General features: G+C 42.0%; 1 protein-coding gene across 2 annotated transcripts in view; it reads left to right on the top strand.

Annotated features, from left to right (window-relative positions):
• Window positions 1–25,015, top strand: part of LOC137266431 (fibroblast growth factor 17-like) — a 127,614-nt gene that overhangs the window by 40,248 nt on the left and 62,351 nt on the right. Inside the window, exon 1 of one of the 2 annotated variants that reach the window (XM_067801929.1) lies at window positions 17,126–17,206. The exons of the other annotated variant lie outside the window; for it this stretch is intronic. Coding sequence (XP_067658030.1) covers window positions 17,187–17,206 — 20 coding nt within the window. The 5' untranslated portion in view covers window positions 17,126–17,186. Of the gene's footprint in view, window positions 1–17,125; window positions 17,207–25,015 lie in introns of those variants that run through there. 2 annotated transcript variants of the gene reach the window in all.

The following is a 25,015-nucleotide window of genomic DNA, read 5'->3' on the forward strand; positions in this document are numbered from 1 at the left end:
CTAAAGGCGGCGTAAAACCATACTCACTCCACTCCTCACTACATTTCCATACTTGGCAATTAATGCCCTACAGTTTGAAAGCAGCTCCAAAAAGACCTAAGATGAAAGGAACTAATTGTCATGTTTGCAGACAACTCAAAGCCTTTTGCCGTTCTAGGAACTAATTGTCATGTTAGTAAACAACTCAAAGCCTTTTGCCGTTCTAGGAACTAATTGTCATGTTAGTAAACAACTCAAATCCTTTTGCCGTTCTAGGAACTGATTGTCATGTTAGAATGCCACTCAGACTTATGCCATTCTAGGAAATAATTGTCGTACATTTTGAGTGGACCTAACTTAAACACTTTAATCCTTCAAGGTAAATAAATGTCTTATATATTTAGTTAACGCAAACTGCTTTTGCAACTATACTTAACCCAGGAAATAACGGTCCTACAGCTCAAAGCCCTAATAAAGTACATGAAGTAATTGCCCTATAGTTTAAGATCATTGCTCAAAGCATTTTCATTCGAGGAATTCCAGTTTGAGTGCAACAGCTCAAAGTCCTTTCAAAATGCAGGTTGCAATTGTTCTATAGTTATCCATTCAACGTCATAGTTGCCACTTTTGCCATTCCAAGACATAACTGCCCTATATTTTGAGTGCAACTACTCAGAGCCGAGCCCTATAACTTGCAGGAAATAAATGTCCTAAGGTCTAGGAATCACTACTCAAAGCTTTTGGCCATTCCGGGAATAACTGTCTTTCAGTCTGAGTGCAACAGCTCAAAGCCCTAATAAAGTGCTTTAAGTAATTGCCCTATAGTTTAAGAGCAGTGCTCACAGCATTTAGCCATTCCGGGTAATAACTGCCGTACAGATTGAGTGCATCAGATCAAAACCCTTCAAAAGTGAAGGAAGTAATTTCCTTATAGTTTAGGAATAACTGCTCAAAGCATTTAACCAAGCCAAGAAATAGTTGCCATACAGTTTTGCAACTGCCCAAGGCTCTATATTCCTTCCAGGAAGTAAGCGTCCAGCAGTTTCAGCACAACTATCTAAGTGCTATTCTCAGTCCAGGAAGTAAAGGCCCAACGCATAGAAAGACAGGAATGCATCATAGAATAAGAAGAAAGAAAGGTCTCCACATAGTTAACGTGTCTTGCTCGAAGATGTACTTGAAACCGTCATCTTGTTACAGAAGAGGTAGAAGAGGTGCCTTGTTGAATGTTGAAGACGATGTAACACGTTTCTCTTGTCAATTAATGACTTCAAACGCTTTCAGCTCTTTGCACAGCGCTGTGGTCTGGTCAGACTGTGACTGAAGTGGTACCGGACCATTTTGGCCGATTCCCCCACCCTTGTCCGCTCCCCCCACACCTTCCCTACTCAGGCGTGACATTTGCCTTTCCCCTATGCCTGTCTCTCTTCCCCGACACTCGCTGCTTGTTTCAATCATATCCACTCACACAATCAAACAGGTTGCCAAATATATTTTTCTTGTTGTGTGGTATATAGCGATTTGGCACAGTTCGAAAGAACGCTAGACGGTCCGTGTGGGTGCAGATCAACCGTGAGTATGGATTGTCCAGACACAGTCACCTTCTACGTAGTTTATGTCGGCTTGAACGACTGACGTGGCTTCGATGGTGTTGATACCGTTGATGTGGATGCAATGTGATTATAATGAGGTCTCCCCATACAAAGCAGGTGAGGAGTTGAATGGTTTTCGCGCAGGCCAAGAGCTCAGTAGCAAGTACAGAGAAACACTCTGTTTGTTGTGTAAATAAATAAATGGTATTGTTGTTTGTTTTTGTATCAAACTCACCTGACCTATATTCAATGCTTTCCATGAAAATGCAGTTATAAAGTATTTTAACGCCATGTGCGTGTACGGTGTTGCAAACGGGAATTTTAATGTATCGTGAAATACGTTTCTAAGCGCGTCTGATACTCTAACATTATGTAGGTTGCTGTGAGTGAGGTTAGTTTTACGCCGCACTCAGCAATTTCCCAGCCATATGGCGGCGGTCTGTAAACAATGGAGTCTGGACCAGTCAGTTCAGTGATCAACAGCATGATCATCGATCTACACAACAGTGAACCGATGACATTTGTTAACCAAGTCAGCAAACCTGACCACCCGATCCCGTTAGTTGCCTCTTTCGGTAAGCATGGATTACTGAAGATCAGTTTTAACCCGGCCGTAGGTTGTTGTGATAGTGGGTACCTGATTAGTTGGTAGTCAGTGCTGAGAGTTTTCGAGTAGTCTATGAAGGAGGGTCGGATGATCAGGTGATCAGACAGTTACGGGATTAATAGGTTGGTAGGGTAGGTCGAACACTCCGATAGTCAAGAATAGTCGGTATGTTTGAGAGATCGGATGGTCGTGATAGGGTGTCCGGCCGATGATCCTGATGGGGAATGGGCGCGTGGTTGGGTGACCAACTCAATACGTTATCTGATACACAGATTTGCAGTCCATTGCTTGCCGCCCAAGGCGACTAACGGGATCAGGTGCTCAGGCTCCATGACGTCTTGTCATCGTATCCAAATTGTGTAGATCGATGCTAACGCTGTGGACAGTCACTGGGGTATGTACAGTATCGATGTATGGGTATGCACAGTATCGATGTATGGGTATGTACAGTATCGATGTACAGGTATGCACAGTATCGATGTATGGGTATGTACAGTATCGATGTATGGGTATGCACAGTATCGATGTACAGGTATGCACAGTATCGATGTATGGGTATGTACAGTATCGATGTATGGGTATGTACAGTATAGATGTATGGGTATGCACAGTATCGATGTATGGGTATGTACAGTATCGATGTATGGGTATGCACAGTATCGATGTACAGGTATGCACAGTATCGATGTATGGGTATGTACAGTATAGATGTACACGTGTGCACAGTATCGATGTATGGGTATGCACAGTATCGATGTACAGGTATGTACAGTATCGATGTATGGGTATGCACAGTATCGATGTATGGGTATGTACAGTATCGATGTATGGGTATGCACAGTATCGATGTACAGGTATGCACAGTATCGATGTATGGGTATGCACAGTATCGATGTACAGGTATGCACAGTATCGATGTATGGGTATGTACAGTATCGATGTATGGGTATGTACAGTATCGATGTATGGGTATGCACAGTATCGATGTATGGGTATGCACAGTATCGATGTATGGGTATGCACAGTATCGATGTATGGGTATGTACAGTATCGATGTACAGGTATGTACAGTATCGATGTACAGATATGTACAGCATCGATGTATGGGTATGCACAGTATCGATGTACGGGTATGTACAGTATAGATGTATGGGTATGCACAGTATCGATGTATGGGTATGTACAGTATAGATGTACAGGTATGCACAGTATCGATGTATGGGTATGTACAGTATCGATGTACAGATATGCACAGTATCGATGTATGGGTATGCACAGTATCGATGTACAGGTATGCACAGTATCGATGTATGAGTATGTACAGTATCGATGTATGCGTATGTACAGTATCGATGTATGGGTATGCACAGTATCGATGTATGGGTATGCACAGTATCGATGTATGGGTATGTACAGTATCGATGTACAGGTATGTACAGTATCGATGTACAGGTATGTACAGTATCGATGTACAGGTATGTACAGTATCGATGTATGGGTATGTACAGTATCGATGTATGGGTATGCACAGTATAGATGTACAGGTATGTACAGTATCGATGTACGGGTATGCACAGTATCGATGTACGGGTATGCACAGTATCGATGTACAGGTATGTACATTATCGATGTACGGGTATGTACAGTATCGATGTACAGGTATGTACAGTATCGATGTACAGGTATGTACAGTATCGATGTACGGGTATGTACAGCATCGATGTACAGGTATGTACAGTATCGATGTATGGGTATGCACAGTATCGATGTATGGGTATGTACAGTATCGATGTACAGGTATGTACAGTATCAATGTATGGGTATGCACAGTATCGATGTATGGGTATGTACAGTATCGATGTATGGGTATGCACAGTATCGATGTATGGGTATGCACATTATCGATGTATGGGTATGCACAGTATCGATGTATGGGTATGTACAGTATCGATGTATGGGTATGTACAGTATCGATGTACAGGTATGTACAGTATCGATGTATGGGTATGCACAGTATCGATGTATGGGTATGTACAGTATCGATGTATGGGTAGGCACAGTATCGATGTATGGGTATGTACAGTATCGATGTACGGATATGTATAGTATCGATGTACGGGTATGTACAGTATTATATTTTCGGTTAGAAATACCAGTGATTGTATAAAATATCACCACGTATGGAACTAATATTACATTATACTTGTGCTTTTTGTTCAAAGCGCAATATTCCAACCATATTACGGCGTCTTCCAGATACTTGCGTTCAAACCGAAAAATCCGATGATTGTTATCGTGCGCAACGATCCACGTCAGTTATGGAGACAAGATATCAACGAAGTCACCGAGCGTGACCATTCGGCGCGCTAAGTCGCCTCCCGCGTTCAATCCGCTCGGAGAAATACGTATGTTATTTACATACAAGCTAAAGATGTCACCCTACTCCACAAACACGTATACCAGGAACACGAATCATTTACATCCTCGACACACGCTCCCTGTATACATGTTAAGGTAAATAACTGTAAACAGAAAAGTGTCTGTTGATAATATCGACAGTCTCCCTTTAAAAACGAGTCTTATGAAATTCTAAAAAAAAGTTTAAACTATGCTGTCTTGAACGACCCAGACAATCTACGCTGACAACGTGCCATTTGTAGCCTATTCTGGCTGCCAGCTTTTCCAGCCCCTTACAGGATGAAGTTTCAAGTGTGTTGACGAGATTTTTTTATTCCGATTATGTTGAGCTATTATCCCAGCAGTAGATGTGACAACACCTTCGCCGACTACGGCCTCGCATTGAAGGGCCGATCACCTTACTGTAGCTAGTTAGGGCGGTATTAAAGGTTCCGTTGAACGGCTGTATACCTGGCCTGATTACCGAGCAGAATATGCAGTCTGTTCACAGGTATGTAAACCTTTCACAAAGATCACACAAGAGGGAACCAGCATACCGTCTACACTTCACCTTGTCTACTATCTACATGTGTGTGGATGCATGTTTTCTTGGCTGCCTTCCCTTATAGAAATATGACCAATATGTCAGCAATTCTTGGAATTCTCCACCGAATCCAACTGCAATGCTTGTGTTTATTTGCCATGCGTTGAAGACATTGTTGCTAATGACAAGAGCCACCGACCTTCAATAAGTAAATGTTAAACTCAAGTCAAGTTTCCCAAGTTGTTCCCTTGTTTCTCCAATATTTCAGACGCACAGGTAAACATCACCTCAAGTGTAATTATTTATTTGATTTTAAATTTTTACTTATTTTTAATTCTTTCGAAAAAGATACACATTCAAAATGTGATAAGGAATTGTTTCCATAAAATATGCTAACAAATATGTGGTAACGGTACTATTTCCCGGCTCTTTATGATATTTATACAAAATATTAAATGAAATATTGATTTGTTTGGTACTGGGCAAAATAATGATTGGTATGATGACCAGAGGAGATAGCAGTGATTGTTTAAAGCTGTGTTCAGCCAGTGCTACTTTAAACGAGGAAAGTGTTGTAAGGACAAATTATAATGCTGCCCAGCCATTTTACAACACGCGAGAGTGCCTTTTAATGTGTTATCTGATATCGGTCCTCGTCACTTGCACCACATTGACTTTGTTGACACTGACGGATGAAGATCTTAAGACAAGTATTCGCTTAGGACTTATAGACATTTTGGTAATAATTGATAAACCTGTATCGATAAATTTTACAAATGTTATACATGATCAATCCCACTTCGAGAAAGCTGCGTGGATTTAGGGAAAATAAAAATAATATGCCCCCTAATTGTACTTCTCTGCCTCCCGAGTCGTTAAGGAAGCGGGTATTAACGTACTCTGCTTCTCACAAACTGTAACTTCATAGCAGTTTTCAAAACAGATTGGTGAACATTACACACCATACGATCTAACTGATTCAACAGCCCCACCCCCGACCCCCAGCCACCTCTCCACAATCACGTGTTACCTTTGTTGTCGTGTCCCAGGTGTAGAGGAACACCGCAGCCTGAGTGTTCCGTTAATACAGACACTAGGTCTATGAGGAAATGGGGCTGAGAGTCGCTACCCACGCTGATCCTGTACAGCATAAACCATCCCTCGCCGGTGTGTAGTATGTGGGTAGCCCGACCCCTCCACCGGCGCCGTCGGGACACACAGCAGCTCAAGCCCTAGGGTCGGGGAACTTGATGATGCTCAGTCTGTCCGTCATACATTACAGGTGGGTCATCCTTCACTGATGCTTTTTACAATACCAACTTCCTCATACCGGATCCTCTTCATTGCGGAATTTTGTTGTTTGGTGTTTATGTTATAGTAATTGAGGCTTTTATTTTTACCCGTTTAGATTTAGAATAGAAAACGTAGATTAGGCGGGTCTGTATTTTGTGTTTGTTAAACCGCTTATGCCTCGCGAGTGTGTATATAGGAAAGTTAGTTACGTTCCAGAGTTGTCAGACATAACAGCGTTAAATATTCAGTTTCAGGTGATACAGATAATTGTATATTTGTACTTACGACAAACATGCTTTTGGGGGTTTGTAAATAAGTTACTGTAATGGAACTATCGCCTGTTTGGGTTTTTTTTCATAATCTGAATTTTCCAAATTCAATCTTGAATTACGTGTAACGTTTTCGCTTAAATAAACATGAGATAAGCATATTTCTGTGAATATACAGAGAGACGATTTATTTCAGAGAACGATAAGTCCATTCCATATATCTTTTGATATGCAAGTTAAACAATTACTCAAGCATACTCTCTGCATCAGCTTTGAATCTGCTCATATATCGCCTTTATTTATAAAATGCTGGTAAGTAGTCGTAATATACATACTTATATTTTAGTCTTTTCTGCTGAGCTTGATCGGATATAAGGGTAAATGTTTATTGTTTAACCTGCAAAAATGGTTCTTTTTTGCACGACTATACGTACGATGCAAACGTACTATTACTATCCAACGCATTCTACGTACGCTTCCAATTACGCTTCGAATGGGCGTGTCATACGTAACTTTCTGTTTTAATAATGACGGGTGCCCTTATTCTGGTATCTTTCAAATGTCCTCGCATTCTAATACGTACTGTTCCTACGTTTTCATGTTCGACGTAGGATCCAAGTCAGTTTGTATTATACGTAGGATCAGATGTATTCGTTCTCCGTACTCTCTACTGTTACGCGTAGTTATTTTATACGCGTTCCTATCACCATAGCCGATGACATGACGTTTTAAATTCACCATACCATTTAGTTCATATTATCACAATCACTATCCTTACGGTGTTCACCTCAGGGACACGAGAGTCCCCGTCCTCTAAGACGCCTCGACTGTCTGAGCAGAGTTGTGTCCCTTGGACACACCAGAAAGCTGTGATCGCAAATTCAATCTCTGGTTGTGTATCTAAGCCCATGAGCACTATGCCCTGTGTTTGGTGGAAGTGGTCAGCAGCTCACAGTGATAACAACTCGTTCACACAGGCTTTCTCCTCGGCCACTCATGACTGTGATCATTTTCTTCGATGGGATGTTTAGTGTCGTTTAGAAATGATCCTGAACTTGTGGATTTCAGCACGACGCTGGCATGTGCACGCCGTGGATTCCCAGATATGCAAAGTTTAACAGATACTGAAACCGCTCCTCACAAATCGCTTGGGTGGTGTATTCGATGAGGCTCCGGGTTCACCGGACTTCCACAATGTAATCTATATTCGATAACATGGTATTGTTCACGAATTGCCACTTTTTATTAAAATTTAATTCTATTTTAGATCTAATTTGAATTCGATGAAGTGATTATAACAGTTCATAAGTTGCCACAGTTACAAGTAAATTCGAATATATGTTGCGGTTTCGTATTTTGCCACCGTTTAACAAAAAGTCATTCAACGTTTAAGATAAATTCACTTGTGTGTTCAGAAACTGTGGTCGTTTGACATCAAGTCGTCATCATAAGGCTCTAGGATACGAGAAATTCATCTCAAGAAACATTTGGTTATGTGTCATCAATGCTATCGCTTCTCGTCAGGTTGAAATATTCTAGTCCCACTAGTGTGTCACAGTCGAGGTATGTCAAACACTCTGTGGGAAGCTACATGTGTCGTGGTTTTCTGCCGGAAATACTTAGTTGGTTCGCTCTCCGTTAGCCGCTTCTCCCAGCTTCCCCAATGATAGTACTGGGCTCCAGCTACTGTGAAACTACGTTTATGTTGGTGCAGCGGCATCTTGCCTCTCATGGACTACCAGTTTCTAATTCATATTTCTCACAAACGGATTGTTTGAATAAGGCCTTATTGTACTCTGTGGTTTCACATAGACAGAACATATTATTGTCATACGTGTGATTTGATAAGAAGGTATTTTTGTAGCATATTATACGAGAATAACTTTACAAAGGTCACTGCGGTGCACTTGTTTCTGTCGTGATGTCATGATCTGTTGGTAGGCTACTGATTAGGCGTTCGCTCGTCACCCCAATGACGCGGTTTTGATTCCCTACATGGGAGTAAGATGTGAAGCCCATTTTTGGTGTCCCCCGCCGTGAATTTGCTGAAATATGCTATAACCTCACTCACTCGAGTTTGTCGATATGATGCGTTGTTAACAGTGACCCATGAAGATCCGGGGTAGAATAGGCCTTCAGCAACCCATGCTTGCCATAAAAGGTGACTATGATTGTCGTAAGAGGCGACTAACGGGATCGGGTGGTCAGGCTCGCTGAATTGGTTGACACATGTGATCGGTTCCCAAATGCGCAGATCGATGCTGATGCTGTTGATCACTGGATTGTCTGGTCCAGGCTCGATTATTTACAGACCGGAGCCTTATAGCTGGAATATTGCTGAGTGCGGCGTAAAACTAAACTCACTCACTCATTGATGGAAAGAGACGGACTTGATGACGCGCGTTATACAGGACTAGTGCAATGATCATGCAATAATAATTAACGCATGTGTGTTGGTGCTGTTGTCGCTGGACGTCCCTCTCACCAATGCCTTTAGCCATATCACGTCGGTCTGTGAGTATTCGTGTATGGAATATATTAGTATGAGAAAACTGCAATAAAATCGGTGCGCCTAGAGGCAGCAAGAGTTGTATATTCCAAATGGAGTTGAGATTGATAATACGATGTATCGTTGAGACTGACATCCAAAAAATACCAGTTCCTTGAGCAAGCACCAGTTGAGTGGATATGTGCGCTATATAAGTATCTTGTAATAAAGATAAAATGGCTTTCATCGATATATTCGGAAAACCTGACATCGTGATCCCCTTATTCGTCTATCCAAACACATTGGTTCCTGAAGACCAATTCTAACCTCGATCTTTACAGGAAATGATTTTTTTCAAAGGTGTCATGGTGTCAGGTGTGAATAAATGAGGATCATACTATTATATCCTGATGTATACAACAGTTATGCATACCGGAAACATACATGCCACCATCAAGCCCCTTGGCATCACAAGGACTTTAGGACGGAACTGTTCCTAAGAAACGTCCCAACGAGTGATCATACTAGTTGGCTTTGTGACCTCGACAGTATGGAGCGTTACTTACAACATCAATCACTGGATTATTTGGTCCAGGTTCGGCTATTTACAGGGTGGTGTCATATAGCTGGGGGAGAGATGAGTTTGACAAATGACATCCATCTAAAACAACACTCACCCGGGGATGCTGTTTTTTAAGTTTGTAATCGGGGTAGGAATTGAGATTGAAATTAGTTTGTTTCAGGTGAGGCATTCGGGGTTTGGCGGACTGGGTGTATGGCGAGCTTTGCTTCGGTTTGCTAGAGCGGGGTAGGGTTGAGTGCTGTCGGAAAAAAATACAAGCTAAGGTGTTGGTACGACACATGTAATGTGGTCAAAAACATGATAGCACAAGAATACATTCTTTTTATTCTTGATACAACGTTTCACAGCTAATTTGTTGTTCCCCCATTATCCTTTCAAGAACTTCGGCGTACGGCAAGTTGGACTAAATGAGTATTCTATTCTAATCCTTATAATGTATCTTATGCAGAATACGTCATAATAAATATTTCCCTTGTAACACCAGAGTGTATTACACAATGCAGTGACAAACATAAATAACGACGTTGTGTCTGATAACACAAGACACAATCAACATTCCGGCATATATGTAAATCGAACCAGTGAACTACGGGGATTAACCTCGACATACTGGGTGATATATACCCCATTGTTTAGGTTCAGGGCGTACAGCTCCCTAAGTGAACGATTATTTATTTATCATAATTCTGTTTCTTTTACGAGACAGCGGCTGGGGTGTTCTCGGTTTTTATAACGTCATGTGATCGTACAAAAAGTTTTTAAAATAACGTTATTGCATCTCAGGTAATTCCCAAGTGAGACAACCGGGGTCACTTGGTGCAAACCTTCCCGACCGTTCGCCATGTCTCAACTGTACTTGTACTGTTGGTAGGTTAGGGTTACAATTGCAAAACGCAAGAGTTATTTTTGAGTGTCGAGGTCGGGATGGGGATTGGGGGGTTAAATAAGTGATTTTCGATATGGTTTAAGGAAATCCAAGGTGTATTGTTTAGACTTGTTCTTTGAATGTTATGGAGAGACTGTCAATAAGTTTTTACTCACTTGCGAACCTACGCAGTATATGATAGTGAGTGCACCGAGTACACGGAGTCCGTATAATGACGGAATGGTGTGATGGGGGAAAGCGGGCACGTGGTATGATGCAATTTTTTTATGATGAGGGTGAACACTACGTGGTACTATAAAGTCTCTTATCGTCCTGTAAAGTAAGTCATAAAAATATGAGATTATGGCACATGTGAGGCCCTGTCTAATCAGGTCGCTGTTACTGGCAGTGTGTCTAACTCAGAAAGTAGTATGACTGTAAGATTGTTACTGTTAAGATTGCCAGAGGTCAGTACAATCAAGGGTATATCCTTTTTGGAGTGAGTGTGGTTTTACTCCGCTTTCAGCAGTGCCCCAGCAATGTCGTACCGGAGGACACCAGAAATGGGCATTAAGCGTTGTTGTTATGTAGGGAATCGAACACGGGTCTTCGGCGTGACGAGCGAAACACTAGTAGTACTACTACAACACTACAACAAAACTCCTTAAATCCAGAATGATTTTTCCTGCATTATAGTTGGGCATTCGCTTTTCCTGCAAACAAGGGGTAGCGATGTAGCGAAGTGTTTAAAGCGTCCTGTAGTCAGGCCGACGATACGGGTTCGATTCCCTGTGTCGGCATGTAAAGCCCATTCTTGATGTCCTCAGTTGTGATATTTGAGAAATATTACTTACACACGATATTTGCACGATTCCCGATATTTTCTTTTCAATTCGGTGGAGGAGTAGCCTTATGGTTAAAGCGATCGCTTTTCACGCTGACGACTCGAGTTGGAGACTCCACATGGGTACACTGAGTGAAGCCCATTTCTGGTTCCCTCACGGTGACATTGCTTGATTATTGCTAAAAGTGGCGCAAAACTATATTCACTCAACCAAAGGGTGTACAATAATATACACAATATTCCACTTCAATACCACAGCAAATCAGCTTATGAGTGATAACCCCAATGTAATGCAGGTTTCAACACTCATGGAAGTCCGGGTTAGAATATTGGCCTTCTGCAACCCATCTTCGTCGTAAGAGGAGACTAACGGGACCGAGTAGTCAGACTTGCTGGCGTAGATGGCACGATATCGAATCTCCATTGCACAGGTCGATACTCCTGCTGTAGATCACTGGTCCAGACTTGATTATTTACAGGCCGCCTCCATTTGGCTGGAATATAGCTTAGTGCGGCGTTAAACAAACGAAACAGACGTCACCAATTTACCACATTATGATACTCACACTGACCACCGTAAATTAACCTATGACACACACTCGTATTTCTTCTCCTGTGCTACTCGGCGACAAAAACCGAATCTGCACATGAAAAGATAAAAAGAACCAAGAAGGAAAGTGACTAGGCAGACTAGGGAATATTTCGTATGAATATATTCTTCATTATTCCATTGTTTACACAACTAATATTCTTCTGAACAGGAAGAATATGTCATATTTAATTATGGTGTTCTGAATCTTCTAGATCAAGATCGTTCACATTCCATACATCATCGTAAGTACATGCACTCCATATAATGTCCTTGCCATATACACACTGATGAATTGGCAAACCGTTGTAAATATTAATGACAATCTCAAATGTACTCCATGACTTGGACATCAAATCAGCTATTATATAAGACCTGTTATATTTACACTTGTGAAACACTTCACGTGATTTATACAACATTACTGTCCTCGCTGAGACGTGATGAGCTCTTGTAAAGTCCGTAACCGGAAGTCGTGCAAGTTGCAAGTCTACAACGCGATGACCTAACGTCATAAATTAACTTCGCAGCGCTGACGTAGGTGTCATTGTCTTGACTGGGGTAAACAAGTTGTATATTTAATGGCGATATATGTCAAGAGAGACGTTTCCAAGGCTATCACGCTTTGGCCTTTATTGGACCAATACTCGTATTGCTTGTAAATTGCCAGGGAAAGATCCGGGTCAGAAATGGTCTTAGGAAACCAGTATTCCAGCTACATGGTTGCCGTCTGTAAATAATCGAGTCTGGATAACACAATCCTGTGATCAACAGCATGAACATTAAACTTGGCAATCTGGATTATAATGTCATGTATCAACAAAGCCAGCGAGTCGGGTTGCTGAAGATCAATTTTAACCAGGATCCCCACGGGTATCGAGACATACACTCGCCATTAACTTATTGAGTTGGTAACCAAGGTGATAGAGAACTAAGGTCGTCGAACCACCCGACGGAGCAGAGGTGTAAAGTTTACCGAAGACTGTAGCTTCTTCGTTTAGACCATACTTAAATGAATGGAACACGAAAACCTGCCATAAGGACGTTTCACTTGCAATGCTTTTGATTCCATTACTAACTGAAAACAGTTTGTAAATACCTTCCTTTTCTACCGTTTCGAAAGACTCGCTCACTAATTGCCTGTTAACAAACTGCTGATTCGTCATTCCAAGTCACCGTTTTTCTTACCCCAACGTTCACCACGCTGTAGCTAGCACCTGGTGCGCTTCACCGTCGTGATGGTGGTGTCGGCGTTGCAGGTTGTCGGTGTAATCAAGCATGTTCAACTACACCTAGATTGGCGTCTTCAGACAGGTGTAAAAAACAAATACACGATGCGCTTCAACATATGTTGTGAAGTTTTCCGCCTATTTTTGTTTCTCGAAGTTCAGGTACAGTTAGGAGTGGGGTGGGGGGTTGGGAGGGGGAGGGGTTTGATTTCTGTGATTATTTTGGAAAATGTGATATTTGAACCAGCTTAACGCGAAAGGTCTTCCTCAGGCACTGAAATATCACAAGAGAGGTGTCTACTGTGCTTTTTGCTTGCAGTTGTTCTCGAGGGATGGTTTTAATGTGTTTAGAATAGAACGCTGTGAGATCGCTCACTGGAGACGATGTTGGGAGATGATGAAGCGGTTTGCGCTGTGTAGCTCCTGACGCTGACTGAGTAGGAGAGGTGGTTAAGTGTTATCCCTTCACGGAAATGGCTTGTCAATGTTCAAACCGTCCTACTACAATGTATATGGCCTTTTCAACGTCAGTAAAACGCGCAGGTTATAAACTACCAAAGCTAATACGTGCTGGAATGGAATATATATTCACAAAATATGATATGTAAATAAAATCAGACATTATGAATACGGTTTGCAAGTGATATGACGTGACAGAAGACTGAACGCCCTGATTTGTCTGTTATTTTTTTATTAAATAAAGCATTTGTATATATTGGTTTACCATTATTAAGTTCAAGGTCATTCCATTATGAGGTTCAAGGTTATTCTTAAACGTCTGTAACATTGATTGCGGTTGAGTTCACTTGAGACCCGAATTCTAACCCGGGTATTATATGGGGTGATATGCCCGTAAATAAAATTCCGATATCATTTTGGAATATTCACAAGCATGAAATTCATTTCCTAAAGTGTCAGCGTAATATCCTAACACGCTTGGTTGTAAATCATGGAGCACAAGATCTTTAAATGGATGTTTACGTTTTTGTCTTTTTTGTCGCTTCGATTGTAAAAAATCAAACACAGACTGCCAGAGTGTGTAGGTTACAAATGTTGACTTGTCACACGACATGTCACTGAAAGACTGTGGTAAAGGTCTTCAACCCACGTTGATTTAAGCCACGTGGGTGGGTAATTGTTAATATTATTCTGACAATACACAATTGACAGTCCAATCATGACGCTGACTCCGTGATGAAATTGAGACATTAGACATTACAGAACGCCACCTAAGAAGTATGTTTGTCTACAGGTGTCCAGAAGGTTACTACAGTGTATAATGCAAAGGGAACGAATGCAAAGGCAACGTAGTTCCATTGTAGCGGAGTGCTTCAAAGTGCTGTATTTAATGATGGGTGGGTGGGTTCTGCGGCGCCAGAGTCTGAGAGTCTGGAAGCGCTGCTTATATGAAGACTTCTTTCAGAAGTGCCGCCAACATGATCTGTATTGCATTGCCATAGTTTGGGTTTTCGTGTTATCTTTTTCTCTCCCAAAATACATCAACTACCGCTGATTGGAATTAATGACGCGATAATTATTGTAGCACTGCTTGAAAACATTAAAGCGTTAAAAATACCCAGATTGCGCGAGACCGAGTTTAGTGGGAGTGGGGAAAGTTGGCCTTGAATAATCAGGTATTTCACAGACAACTGCACATCAACTACACCTGGTAACTCAAGTCCCTTTGCAACTTCGTTCGTTGTTGCTAGCGTTATCAGCAACAGTTGCTGTGTTCACAGCACGACTTTCCGACAACGGTTGTCGGGCCGAGCGTGAGTGCGACGTCCCCTCACCTGTACGCTATTCGCTCGCGTGTGTTCTAAACCCCCTTGTCTGATCTCACAAACCACCGTGCTAGCGTTCACGGGGGGGCCTCATCGGGGAACAACAAAAAGACGCCGTCCGTGTGTGATAACGTAGATGGGGAAAGTAACACTTGCCCTTAGTGCAACAGCGCAGCTTTGAAACACGTACTTACTCCTTAATGTAAGCCACAATGCTCTCACACAACTGCTATCGTTCCCCGTGGCCCATGCCGGGAAATCGTTGCTCCGCGCACGCTCTACGAGGGAGGGGACAGTTAAGGGGCACTTTAGGTGGGGAAAGGGATGGGCTAAGTGGAAACACACCAGGTACTTGTAGGAGTAGTACTGATATGTATGCTTATCATGAATGTGGGAAATTATGCTGAAGGTGGAGCGAGTGTTTGGTTATGATGAGAATGAAGGGCGATACACGTTTTCATTCACAACTACCGCATAAAGATGAGAGGAATACTGAAAATACTCCAGAGGTTACGAGAGTGATGGGAGATTTGAGAGTGTGGGCATGTGTATCTGGGAATGTTCCTGGCGGGTTGAATTGATATGGCGGAGAATAGGATGTAACGGATATGATTCCTGATTTGATAGATCGGAATTTAGTTGAGAGATCTTACATATTGAATGCATCCTCTGTTATGGAGTGGGTAGACGGAATGCAGGAGAGTGCTCATGGCGTTTTCTCGACACAGCTCTCTGAAAAGACCGGCCGTTAGTCAAGGCGGTTGGACAAGCGTATTTTTCTAAAATATGCATATTTGACGGAGATGCAAAGGTGGCCACGTCTTTCAAATGTCCCTTCGTCACAGACGCCGGATTTATGTAAGCAATATCCGGGTCTCTTCACCAGAGTTGCGTCAGGTGCATAATGATTATGACGTCACAAAGTCGTTCACTTCAAACGCAAGAAAATGTTTAATGTCAAAATTTATCAAAAGAAAAGTAACTTGATCATGTGCAGATGTTACGAGAAGCAGCGACACCTGACACGGCGGCGCACGTCACACGCACGTCCGTGGTCACGACAGGGCATGCTTTCACTTACTCTATTGTTGGTGTTCTTCACGAACGATATTAGAAAGAGAGTGTGTACTTGTGGTGTTCATTTTGATGTTATTTGTACGCAAGTAAATCAAGTTAAGTTTAATTCGTCACAGGGCACAGCGTTACAAAAACATGTTTGTTATTAGATGGAAAAGTGTGAAGCGGTCGAATGCAGTGCCCCAGGCGGTCCGAATATCAACTTTGTCCTTTTGACATTTTTTAAAACTTTTTTTTTCAGAAAAGGAAATAAACACTCTACGTTATTAATTATAACATTTAAGTCTTTAGCGTTTTTTAGCTTGTAGAAATATAGGTTTTACCTATCGTACGCACGGACTGGATCATACATACTCCACGCACCCCTTTTTCATACGTCAGGAGTATTGTTACCATATGAAACTCCGAACACGTGCAGCAAAGCAAGCGATGCCAGACTATGGAAATATGCGTGGCATTAATGTGTACAAAAGCATTTAAAAAAGAAACGTATTGTGTGAAATTAGAAAGAGAAGGATATAAAAATCTATCTGCATTGTGTAATGTTACAAAAGGAATGTTAGCGAAGCAATGCTTAACGATATCACAGCGACAAAGACAAACAGCACGTGTATTATTGAACATGAAATCGTTTTAAGCCTAAGAACATTTGTCGACTCATACACAAGAAAGTCAATGGGAAAAACACTTTGAACGTTATATTTCCTATGTACCTCACATGTGTTCATTATATCTTGCAATCAAAACCAGGCAAAACTAAGTCATAAAAGATGAATGCTAGCATTTGTTCCGTTACGTGGGCATATTGTGTTGTTGCGACGCGTGACAGCCTCAGCACACGTTCATGGTCTTGCGTTACTGGGATATTCTCGCAGGCTGGTCCACTTCGGGCTTTCCTATAAGGAACTATGTAATGAGCCGTTTCCTCTAAACCCATTCACCGAAGTGGCCAATTATTGACGGCTATTTAGGACGGGTCACTACTATGCATCGCAAGCACAAGATCAACATATTTCTCTGATCCCTGTTCGATTGAAATTCTGTTGATGCCGGAGTTGGTCTTAAGGTAAGTCTGCATTAGTCTACCTTTTTACTTTATTTACCTTTTATCATAACACTTCGTCATTCATTTACCGGACCCGTGGAGGCCCCGGGGTAGAATAGGCCTTCAGCAACCCATGCTTGCCATAAAAGGCGACTGTGCTTGTCGTAAGAGGCGACTAACGGGATCGGGTGGTCAGACTCGTTGAGTTGGTTGACACATGTCATCGATTCAAATTTGCGAAGATCGATGCTCATGTTGTTGATCACTGGATTGTCTGGTCCAGACTCGATTATTTGCAGGCCGCCGCCATATAGCTGGAATATTGCTGACTGCGGCGTAAAACTCACTCACTCACTCATTTGCCTGGCGGTGGGGTAACCTAGTGACTAAAGCGTTCGGCCGTCACGCCGAAGACCCGTGTTCGACTTCGGAGACTGGTTATTCCCTGTCATTGCGTGGAGGGAATTTGGTTTTACACCACTTTCAGTAATATTCTAGCAATATTACGGCGACACTGAAATTTTATATTTCATGGTATGTATACGTAATTATGTATTATTTATATCTTATTGTAATTCATTATCTGAATTCTGTTTATTCGTCTGTTTCACTGTGGATATTCCAAATTGGCGATATTCATACCCATCCTACCATGGTGGTTAAAGCATTCGCTTATCATGCAGTAGCTCCGCTTCGATTCTCCACATGGGTACATGAAACCCATTTGTGGTGTCACTGTGATGTTGCTGGAATATTGCGTATTCCACCCACCGCAAGATTGTGCTTTATAGATCAAGCTAATATATATGTGATATCTGTCTGAATGACTTGATTTCATGAGGGTTTTTTCTCGTCATGGCCATGCCATTTTGTTTTTAAATTTTCAAATACACTGTGAAATGTTCGCTCTCAGAACCACCTCATATTGGTAAAACTATTATACAAGCCGATAACCAGCTTGATAACAACGTGTTTGCTGTTAATTAATTGTATTTAATTTCAATTTCATTCGAGTGATTGTGCTTTTCTGTCCCAAATGTTTAACTCAATGACTGATAAGTGAACTAATGGTTTCTATTAAGTGTCAAGGAATTAATTAATAATTGACAAGTATGCACGGTAAAGCTATATCGCCGATGGGTGTACGGATTAGAACCTGGGTACTTAACTTATCGGATCACCACAGATCATGTAGAGATATTCACAAAGCTAGCTAGAGTTCCCTCCCTTATCTCAACATGCGCTGCTTATGAGCGCCTGTCCCGGACTGGTATATCTCAGAAAGACGAACACAACGTACATATTTTGGCCAGATAAGTTGTTGTTTCATACACACCCGGTTCAATCGTGAAATCGTATACTCTTCTGAGGAATTGTTGTGGGTTGAACAATCGCATGTGTTTCAATTAGAGAGAATAAACGTTCTAAGTTCGGTCAACTAAATGAACACTTTCAATCTGACGAATAACCGGAGGATGGTAATAATTTCCTTCGAACTAACCTCAGTATAAACACAGAGCAATTCGTTGAGAAGAGAATATATCTGCATTGGGTGTCAGTCTGGCACCCGTAATTTGGCGTAAAGGTTAGGGTTAGAATCGTCAGCAACCCAAACTTGTCATCAGGGGCGACTAGCGGGATCGAGTGGTCAGTCCCGCTGACTTGATAGACACATGTCAACGTGTCACAAATGCGCAGATCAATACCGAAGATGTTGATCACTGGATTGTCTGGTCCAGACTCGATTATTTACAGACCGACTCCATATAGCTGGAATATTGCTGAATGCAGAGTAAAACTAAACTCACTCACTTTGATGCAAACAACGTAAAGGTCAGACAGACATTTAGAACCGGATATAAAGCCATCTTGTGAAATAATATCGGACTCTTATTGACTTTATTCTCGATGTCTAAGAGGCATCATGTTCTTCCAAGATAAAATGGGGCAATGAGGTAGCCCAGTGGTTTAAGCGCCCTCTCATTACGCTGAAAATCCTGGTTCGATTCCCAAAATGATACAATATATGAAACCCATTTCTGGTGCCCCACTCACCCATTCACTCTCACACTCCCAGATAAATTGTTCAAACTACAGAATATAATTCAGCACTACATCTCGTGGCTCGAAGTTGCCATGCTGGCCCGCCCCCTCGACCTTTATTCTCTATGTCTAAGACGCGTCATGTTCTTTCAAGATAAAATGGGGCAATGAGGTAGCCCAGTGGTTCAGGCGCCCCCTCGTAACGCTGAAAATCCTGGTTCGATTCCCAAAATGATACAATATATGAAACCCATTTCTGGTGCCCCACTCACCCACTCACTCTCACACTCCCAGATAAATTGTTCAAACTATAGAATATCATTCAGCACTACACCTCGTGGCTCGAAGTTGCCATGCTGGCCCGCCCCCTCGACCTTTATTCTCTATGTCTAAGAGGCATCATGTTCTTTCAAGAAAGGTAAATGGGGCAATGAGGTAGCCCAGTGGTTCAGGCGCCCCCTCGTAACGCTGAAAATCCTGGTTCGATTCCCAAAATGATACAATATATGAAACCCATTTCTGGTGCCCCACTTACCCACTCAATCTCACACTCCAAGATAAATTGTTCAAACTACAGAATATAATTCAGCACTACATCTCGTGGCTCGAAGTTGCCATGCTGGCCCGCCCCCTCGACCTTTATTCTCTATGTCTAAGAGGCATCATGTTCTTTCAAGAAAGGTAAATGGGGCAATGAGGTAGCCCAGTTGTTCAGGCGCCCCCTCGTAACGCTGAAAATCCTGGTTCGATTCCCAAAATGATACAATATATGAAACCCATTTCTGGTGCCCCACTCACCCACTCACTCTCACACTCCCAGATAAATTGTTCAAACTATAGAATATCATTCAGCACTACACCTCGTGGCTCGAAGTTGCCATGCTGGCCCGCCCCCTCGACCTTTATTCTCTATGTCTAAGAGGCATCATGTTCTTTCAAGAAAGGTAAATGGGGCAATGAGGTAGCCCAGTGGTTCAGGCGCCCCCTCGTAACGCTGAAAATCCTGGTTCGATTCCCAAAATGATACAATATATGAAACCCATTTCTGGTGCCCCACTCACCCACTCACTCTCACACTCCCAGATAAATTGTTCAAACTACAGAATATCATTCAGCACTACACCTCGTGGCTCCAAGTTGCCATGTTGGCCCGCCCCCTCGACCTAAATGCTAGAGGATTAAAATAACATCTGCTATTTAGCGGTTACAAAAACCGTTATTAGTCCGTTAGAAGTCTTTGTTGTGTTCAAAGGGGATTTTAAGCTGACACAGATAGATGGAGTTTTAAAAGGTTACCGGGTGCTCTTTAAAGATAATTTGGAAATGACCACTTCAGAATGTATTTAATACACAGTGGCGTTAACACGAGTTGATGGGAGTGATATAGTTTATGGATTTTGTATGATCATGATGGGTTAATACTAAACACACAAAGGTTTTAGTGTGAACGAGTCAAAGTGTATGTATGCTATCAACTGGGGCCGTAGGAGCCTGAAAACCTTGGCGACAGCCATTTCTCTTTTACTATTGGTGAGGTGAGGATTTATTGATTTGAGGTGTTTGGGATTGTCTTTTAGCAGGGAGGTGGCTTGTGTAGGGGGAGAGAAGTGTTTTAAAGTATATTTATTTTGTCTTAACAACTCGTCTGATCATATTTCATGTGTTACATAGAGAGTCAGCTTGGTCAGAGTGTTCGCTTTTCACACCGAAATTACGGTTTCGATTCAGCTGTCGCTCGGTTATTGGTCACTCACTCACTCACTCACTCACGTTACTGTAATAACTGAAAACTGTCAGTGATTTAGGCATTGTATATGATATATACGTACCTTGGTGTCACTTCTCGTCAAGGGATTATCAACTGTTAGTAACATTTTATTCAATGTTTTCACGTTTCTTTGAGTCTGTATGTTGTTTGATACCATAAGCGTACCATATTACGCTTTCTTGGGTATACAGTAATCTTAACGTTTCTTTGAGTCAGTAAAATGTTTAACACAGAGTGTTATCATTTGATGGCAACGTTATCATTAAATAAGCCTGGTGTTGCTTTAAGCCATTGGTGTGTATGTCGGTTGTGGATTATCACATGATGGTATATTTGTTACCGACTTACTCCGCTGTTTCTTTGAGTCACTAATCCTTTAATTACAAGGGGCTTATCAAAGGAGGATAGAGTGTCTTACGCTGTAACGTCGGTGTTTTCCTGAATCAGCGATACATTTTGCAGGAGCTGTTATATATGATGGTATCGTTGTTATACAACAAACATGGTGATATTTCATGTCGTTTATGCGGTCTACACATGGGCAATCTATGTCTCTCTTTCCCTTTCTCTCTTTCTCTTTCTGTCTCTCCATCTCTCGCCCACTCTGTTCACTAATTCCACCACTCAATGAATCCCATCAATCACTCACTCACTCACTCACGCACGCACTCACTCGCTCACTCACCACCCATCACCCACTCACCACCAATCACTTACTCACTCACTGACTCACCACCCACCTCTCACTGACTCACTCACTCACCACCCACCACTCACTCACCACCAATCGCTCACTCACCATACTCACTCAATACCCACCACCTATCACTCACCCACCAAAAAATCACTCACGCACTCACCATCCACCACTCACTCACCACCAATCACTCACTCATCACCACTCACTTACTCAATCAATGCCTACCACCCATCACTCACCACCCAAAAATCACTCTCAACACCAATCACTCACTCATTCACCACCCATCAATTACTCATTCATTCAGAGCCAATCACTCACTCACTCACTCACCACCCATCACCAGCTCACTCGCTCATAAAAAAATCACACACTCATCACCAATCACTCATTCACCAATCATCACTTACTCATAACCAATAACTCACTCATCACCCGTCACTTACTCACCACCAATCACTCAGTCACTCAGCCGAAAGCCGTGAGACTGCTCAAGATACACCTTTGTAATTTGTTTCCCACTCTAATCAGCCGTCAATCAGCTTGTCAGATAAGATGGGCAGGTATCATCTGTAAGGTGCTGAACCATGATATTTCAGGCGTTAGTGAGATTAAAATGTGCAACGTAACAATGCATCGAAGCAGTTGAGTGGGACTCCAGGGAAAGTGGGTTCAGGAGTGTGTGATTATCTCACAAGTGTTTACAAATCAAACAGATAAACACAACTTTTTTATAGCAAACACCGTGGTGTAATATCGTCTCGTCATTCAACTCAATGCTTCTTGTGTGTTGATGCAGACTCCCCTGTTGATCATCCAGAACATATTAAGAGCAGTCTAGATTTCACAATGTTAATTATGTTTGTATACCGGGAAGAGGATTTCAAGGTGACACTAACACAATGTCCTCATGTGCTGTAACATGTTAAGTGTCAGGTTAGACCAGGAGATTTAGAGCATTTTCTTAAGTTGAAGTTTACTTCTATGACTTCTAAGCATTACATTGATGCAATATTCCCACACCGCGTATCAACCCCTGTACTGTTTGAGGACTTAAATAAGCATGAACGTCGTTATTTGGACCACTCATGTAACCAGTTTTCGTCTAAACGTTTTCTTTTTTTATTACCATGGGTTTCAGTGCATTCAACGTCTTCACAAAGAACCCATGGGTGGGTTACGATTGCTATTAACTTCAGATTTCTGAAGAAAAAGAGATAATACAAACAGACTAACATGTTACACTACCCGCTTGAGAAAAAGTATCAGTAATGAGTTATTATTAGCGTTTTCCTATCCCTGGATCACAGGACGGTGACAGTATTTTCCCAAGGCACATTCAACAGAGAACATATATGTAGTCACTGCTTCTGTGTGTCTGAATATTGTTAAATCCATAGTTACTGATCCTCTGTTTCCACTGTGGAATACTCCCCAAGGAGTTGAGTATGCTAAAAGAATGCTAATCATCATCATCCGTCGTCGTCGTCATCATCATCATCATCATCATCATCATCATCATCATCATCCCTGTAATTCAACTGTCAAATGTTGTACTGCTTCATGACGGATAACAACAAGCAATAAAACGTTTTAACCGTTTTATCATCATTCAGATCAATTAAAACATGTTAAGTGAACGATTAGTCTTAGGGGTACTAATATGTAATGGCTTTGTGCGATTACACATATTGGTTCAACGCATGTGCAGATTTTGCCGGAAGAGTTATCTTTCCTTGTTTAAAATAAGCCACCATTGTGGAACGTCAGTACGTTTCGCTATGAGTAGGCTTAAAGGGGGAATATACCCTTCTAGCTCATACGTTTTATGAAAAAAAGGTTGTGATTGGAAAAGTTCTTTCTCCGTGCGCTTAAAGTACTAGTTTATATAGCGGAGACGCCCGACCTTACTTTATCTCCCAATACCTGTAGTTTATGAATGGCGTTGAAATGTTGAGTCTCCAGGTGAAAAGCTCTCGGTATACACTACAACCCATATCTGCGGGCTGATTAATCGGACAAGTCATTCACATAGTTAATCACACACTGAGAACTGTAAACACTCTTATCAGACGCTAACAGCAAAACCGCCGTGAAAACCGGTCGACACTCAAGTGCCTGTATTTAGAGTGGCCTCCCCTGAGATGTTCTCGAGCACTGGAGGGAGAGCTCACCTGACTAGCTTCCGGTCCAGGGAGGCCAGAAATCTGCGATGTGTACATGTGACCTGTGACCTGTGCAGATATAACGGGGATTGCGAGGAGCATCCCTGTGTAGTGGGACAAGATAAACTCAGCTGGGCCACTGCGGCAGGGGACATTGTTCTCTCTCATGGTACAAATCACATTCCCAGAAGCCCTGTTGACGTATTTGTAGCTGCGTAGTTTAACAGGCGATGCAGAATGTGGCTTGACGTGTTTGAATTCCACTTTAAATTTAAATACGTCATTCCTGAACGGAACACTTGCTCCATACGTCAAATTGCTCTTCACAGATAAACTGTCAGTCTGATATATCGTGTACATTTATCAACGACTAATTGTATGTTCTACATAGAAGGATTGAATTAAGTTTTATTCTTTACTTTAAGGTGATCGTCTTTTGTTTGCTGTTAAAAAGGAAATGTACCAAGGAAAATACAGTATACTTTGCCGTTCTCTGTGGACAAGGGGCAGTGGAATAGCCCCTACCCCCATGGTTAAAGAGTCCTCTAATCACGGCAAAGACCCGGGATAACGTGTGAACCCCTTTGCTCGTGGTCGCATTTGTAATATTGCTGGAATTTTGCAAACAGCTGTGTAAAACTTACCTCACTCAGTCCTCTGTGTACAAAATCAAGGCCTGGTATTATACTCCAGCTCCCGGTGTCATCGAGTGAGTGGGTGAGTGAGAGAGTGGAGTTTTACGCCACACTCGGCAATAATTCAGCTATATGGCTGCGGTCTGTAAATAATAGAGTCTGGACCAGACAATCCGGTGATCAACAACATGATCATCGATCTGCACAATTGGGAACCGATGACATGTGTCTACCATGTCAGAGAACCTGACCACCCGATCCCGTTAATCGTCTCTTACGACAAGTATAGTCGCTTTTCATAGCGAGCATAGGTTGCTGAAGGCCTATTCTTCACGGGTCGTCATTAGTGATTGTGAATGATCCGTGCGTTTAATCGCTACTGTGCATTTTACGCCTTAGAGAGTCTGTTTCGTTCGAAAATTATCGTAATGCCTAGTCATGAATTGACGTTTTATGTTTAAGTGATTTCTTTGACAAACCGATTGCTGCGCGACGTTGATACTTTAAGGTTTAATTGTT

This window comes from Haliotis asinina, chromosome 15 (assembly GCF_037392515.1).
Source record: "Haliotis asinina isolate JCU_RB_2024 chromosome 15, JCU_Hal_asi_v2, whole genome shotgun sequence".
NCBI classification, from domain to species: Eukaryota; Metazoa; Mollusca; class Gastropoda; order Lepetellida; family Haliotidae; genus Haliotis; species Haliotis asinina.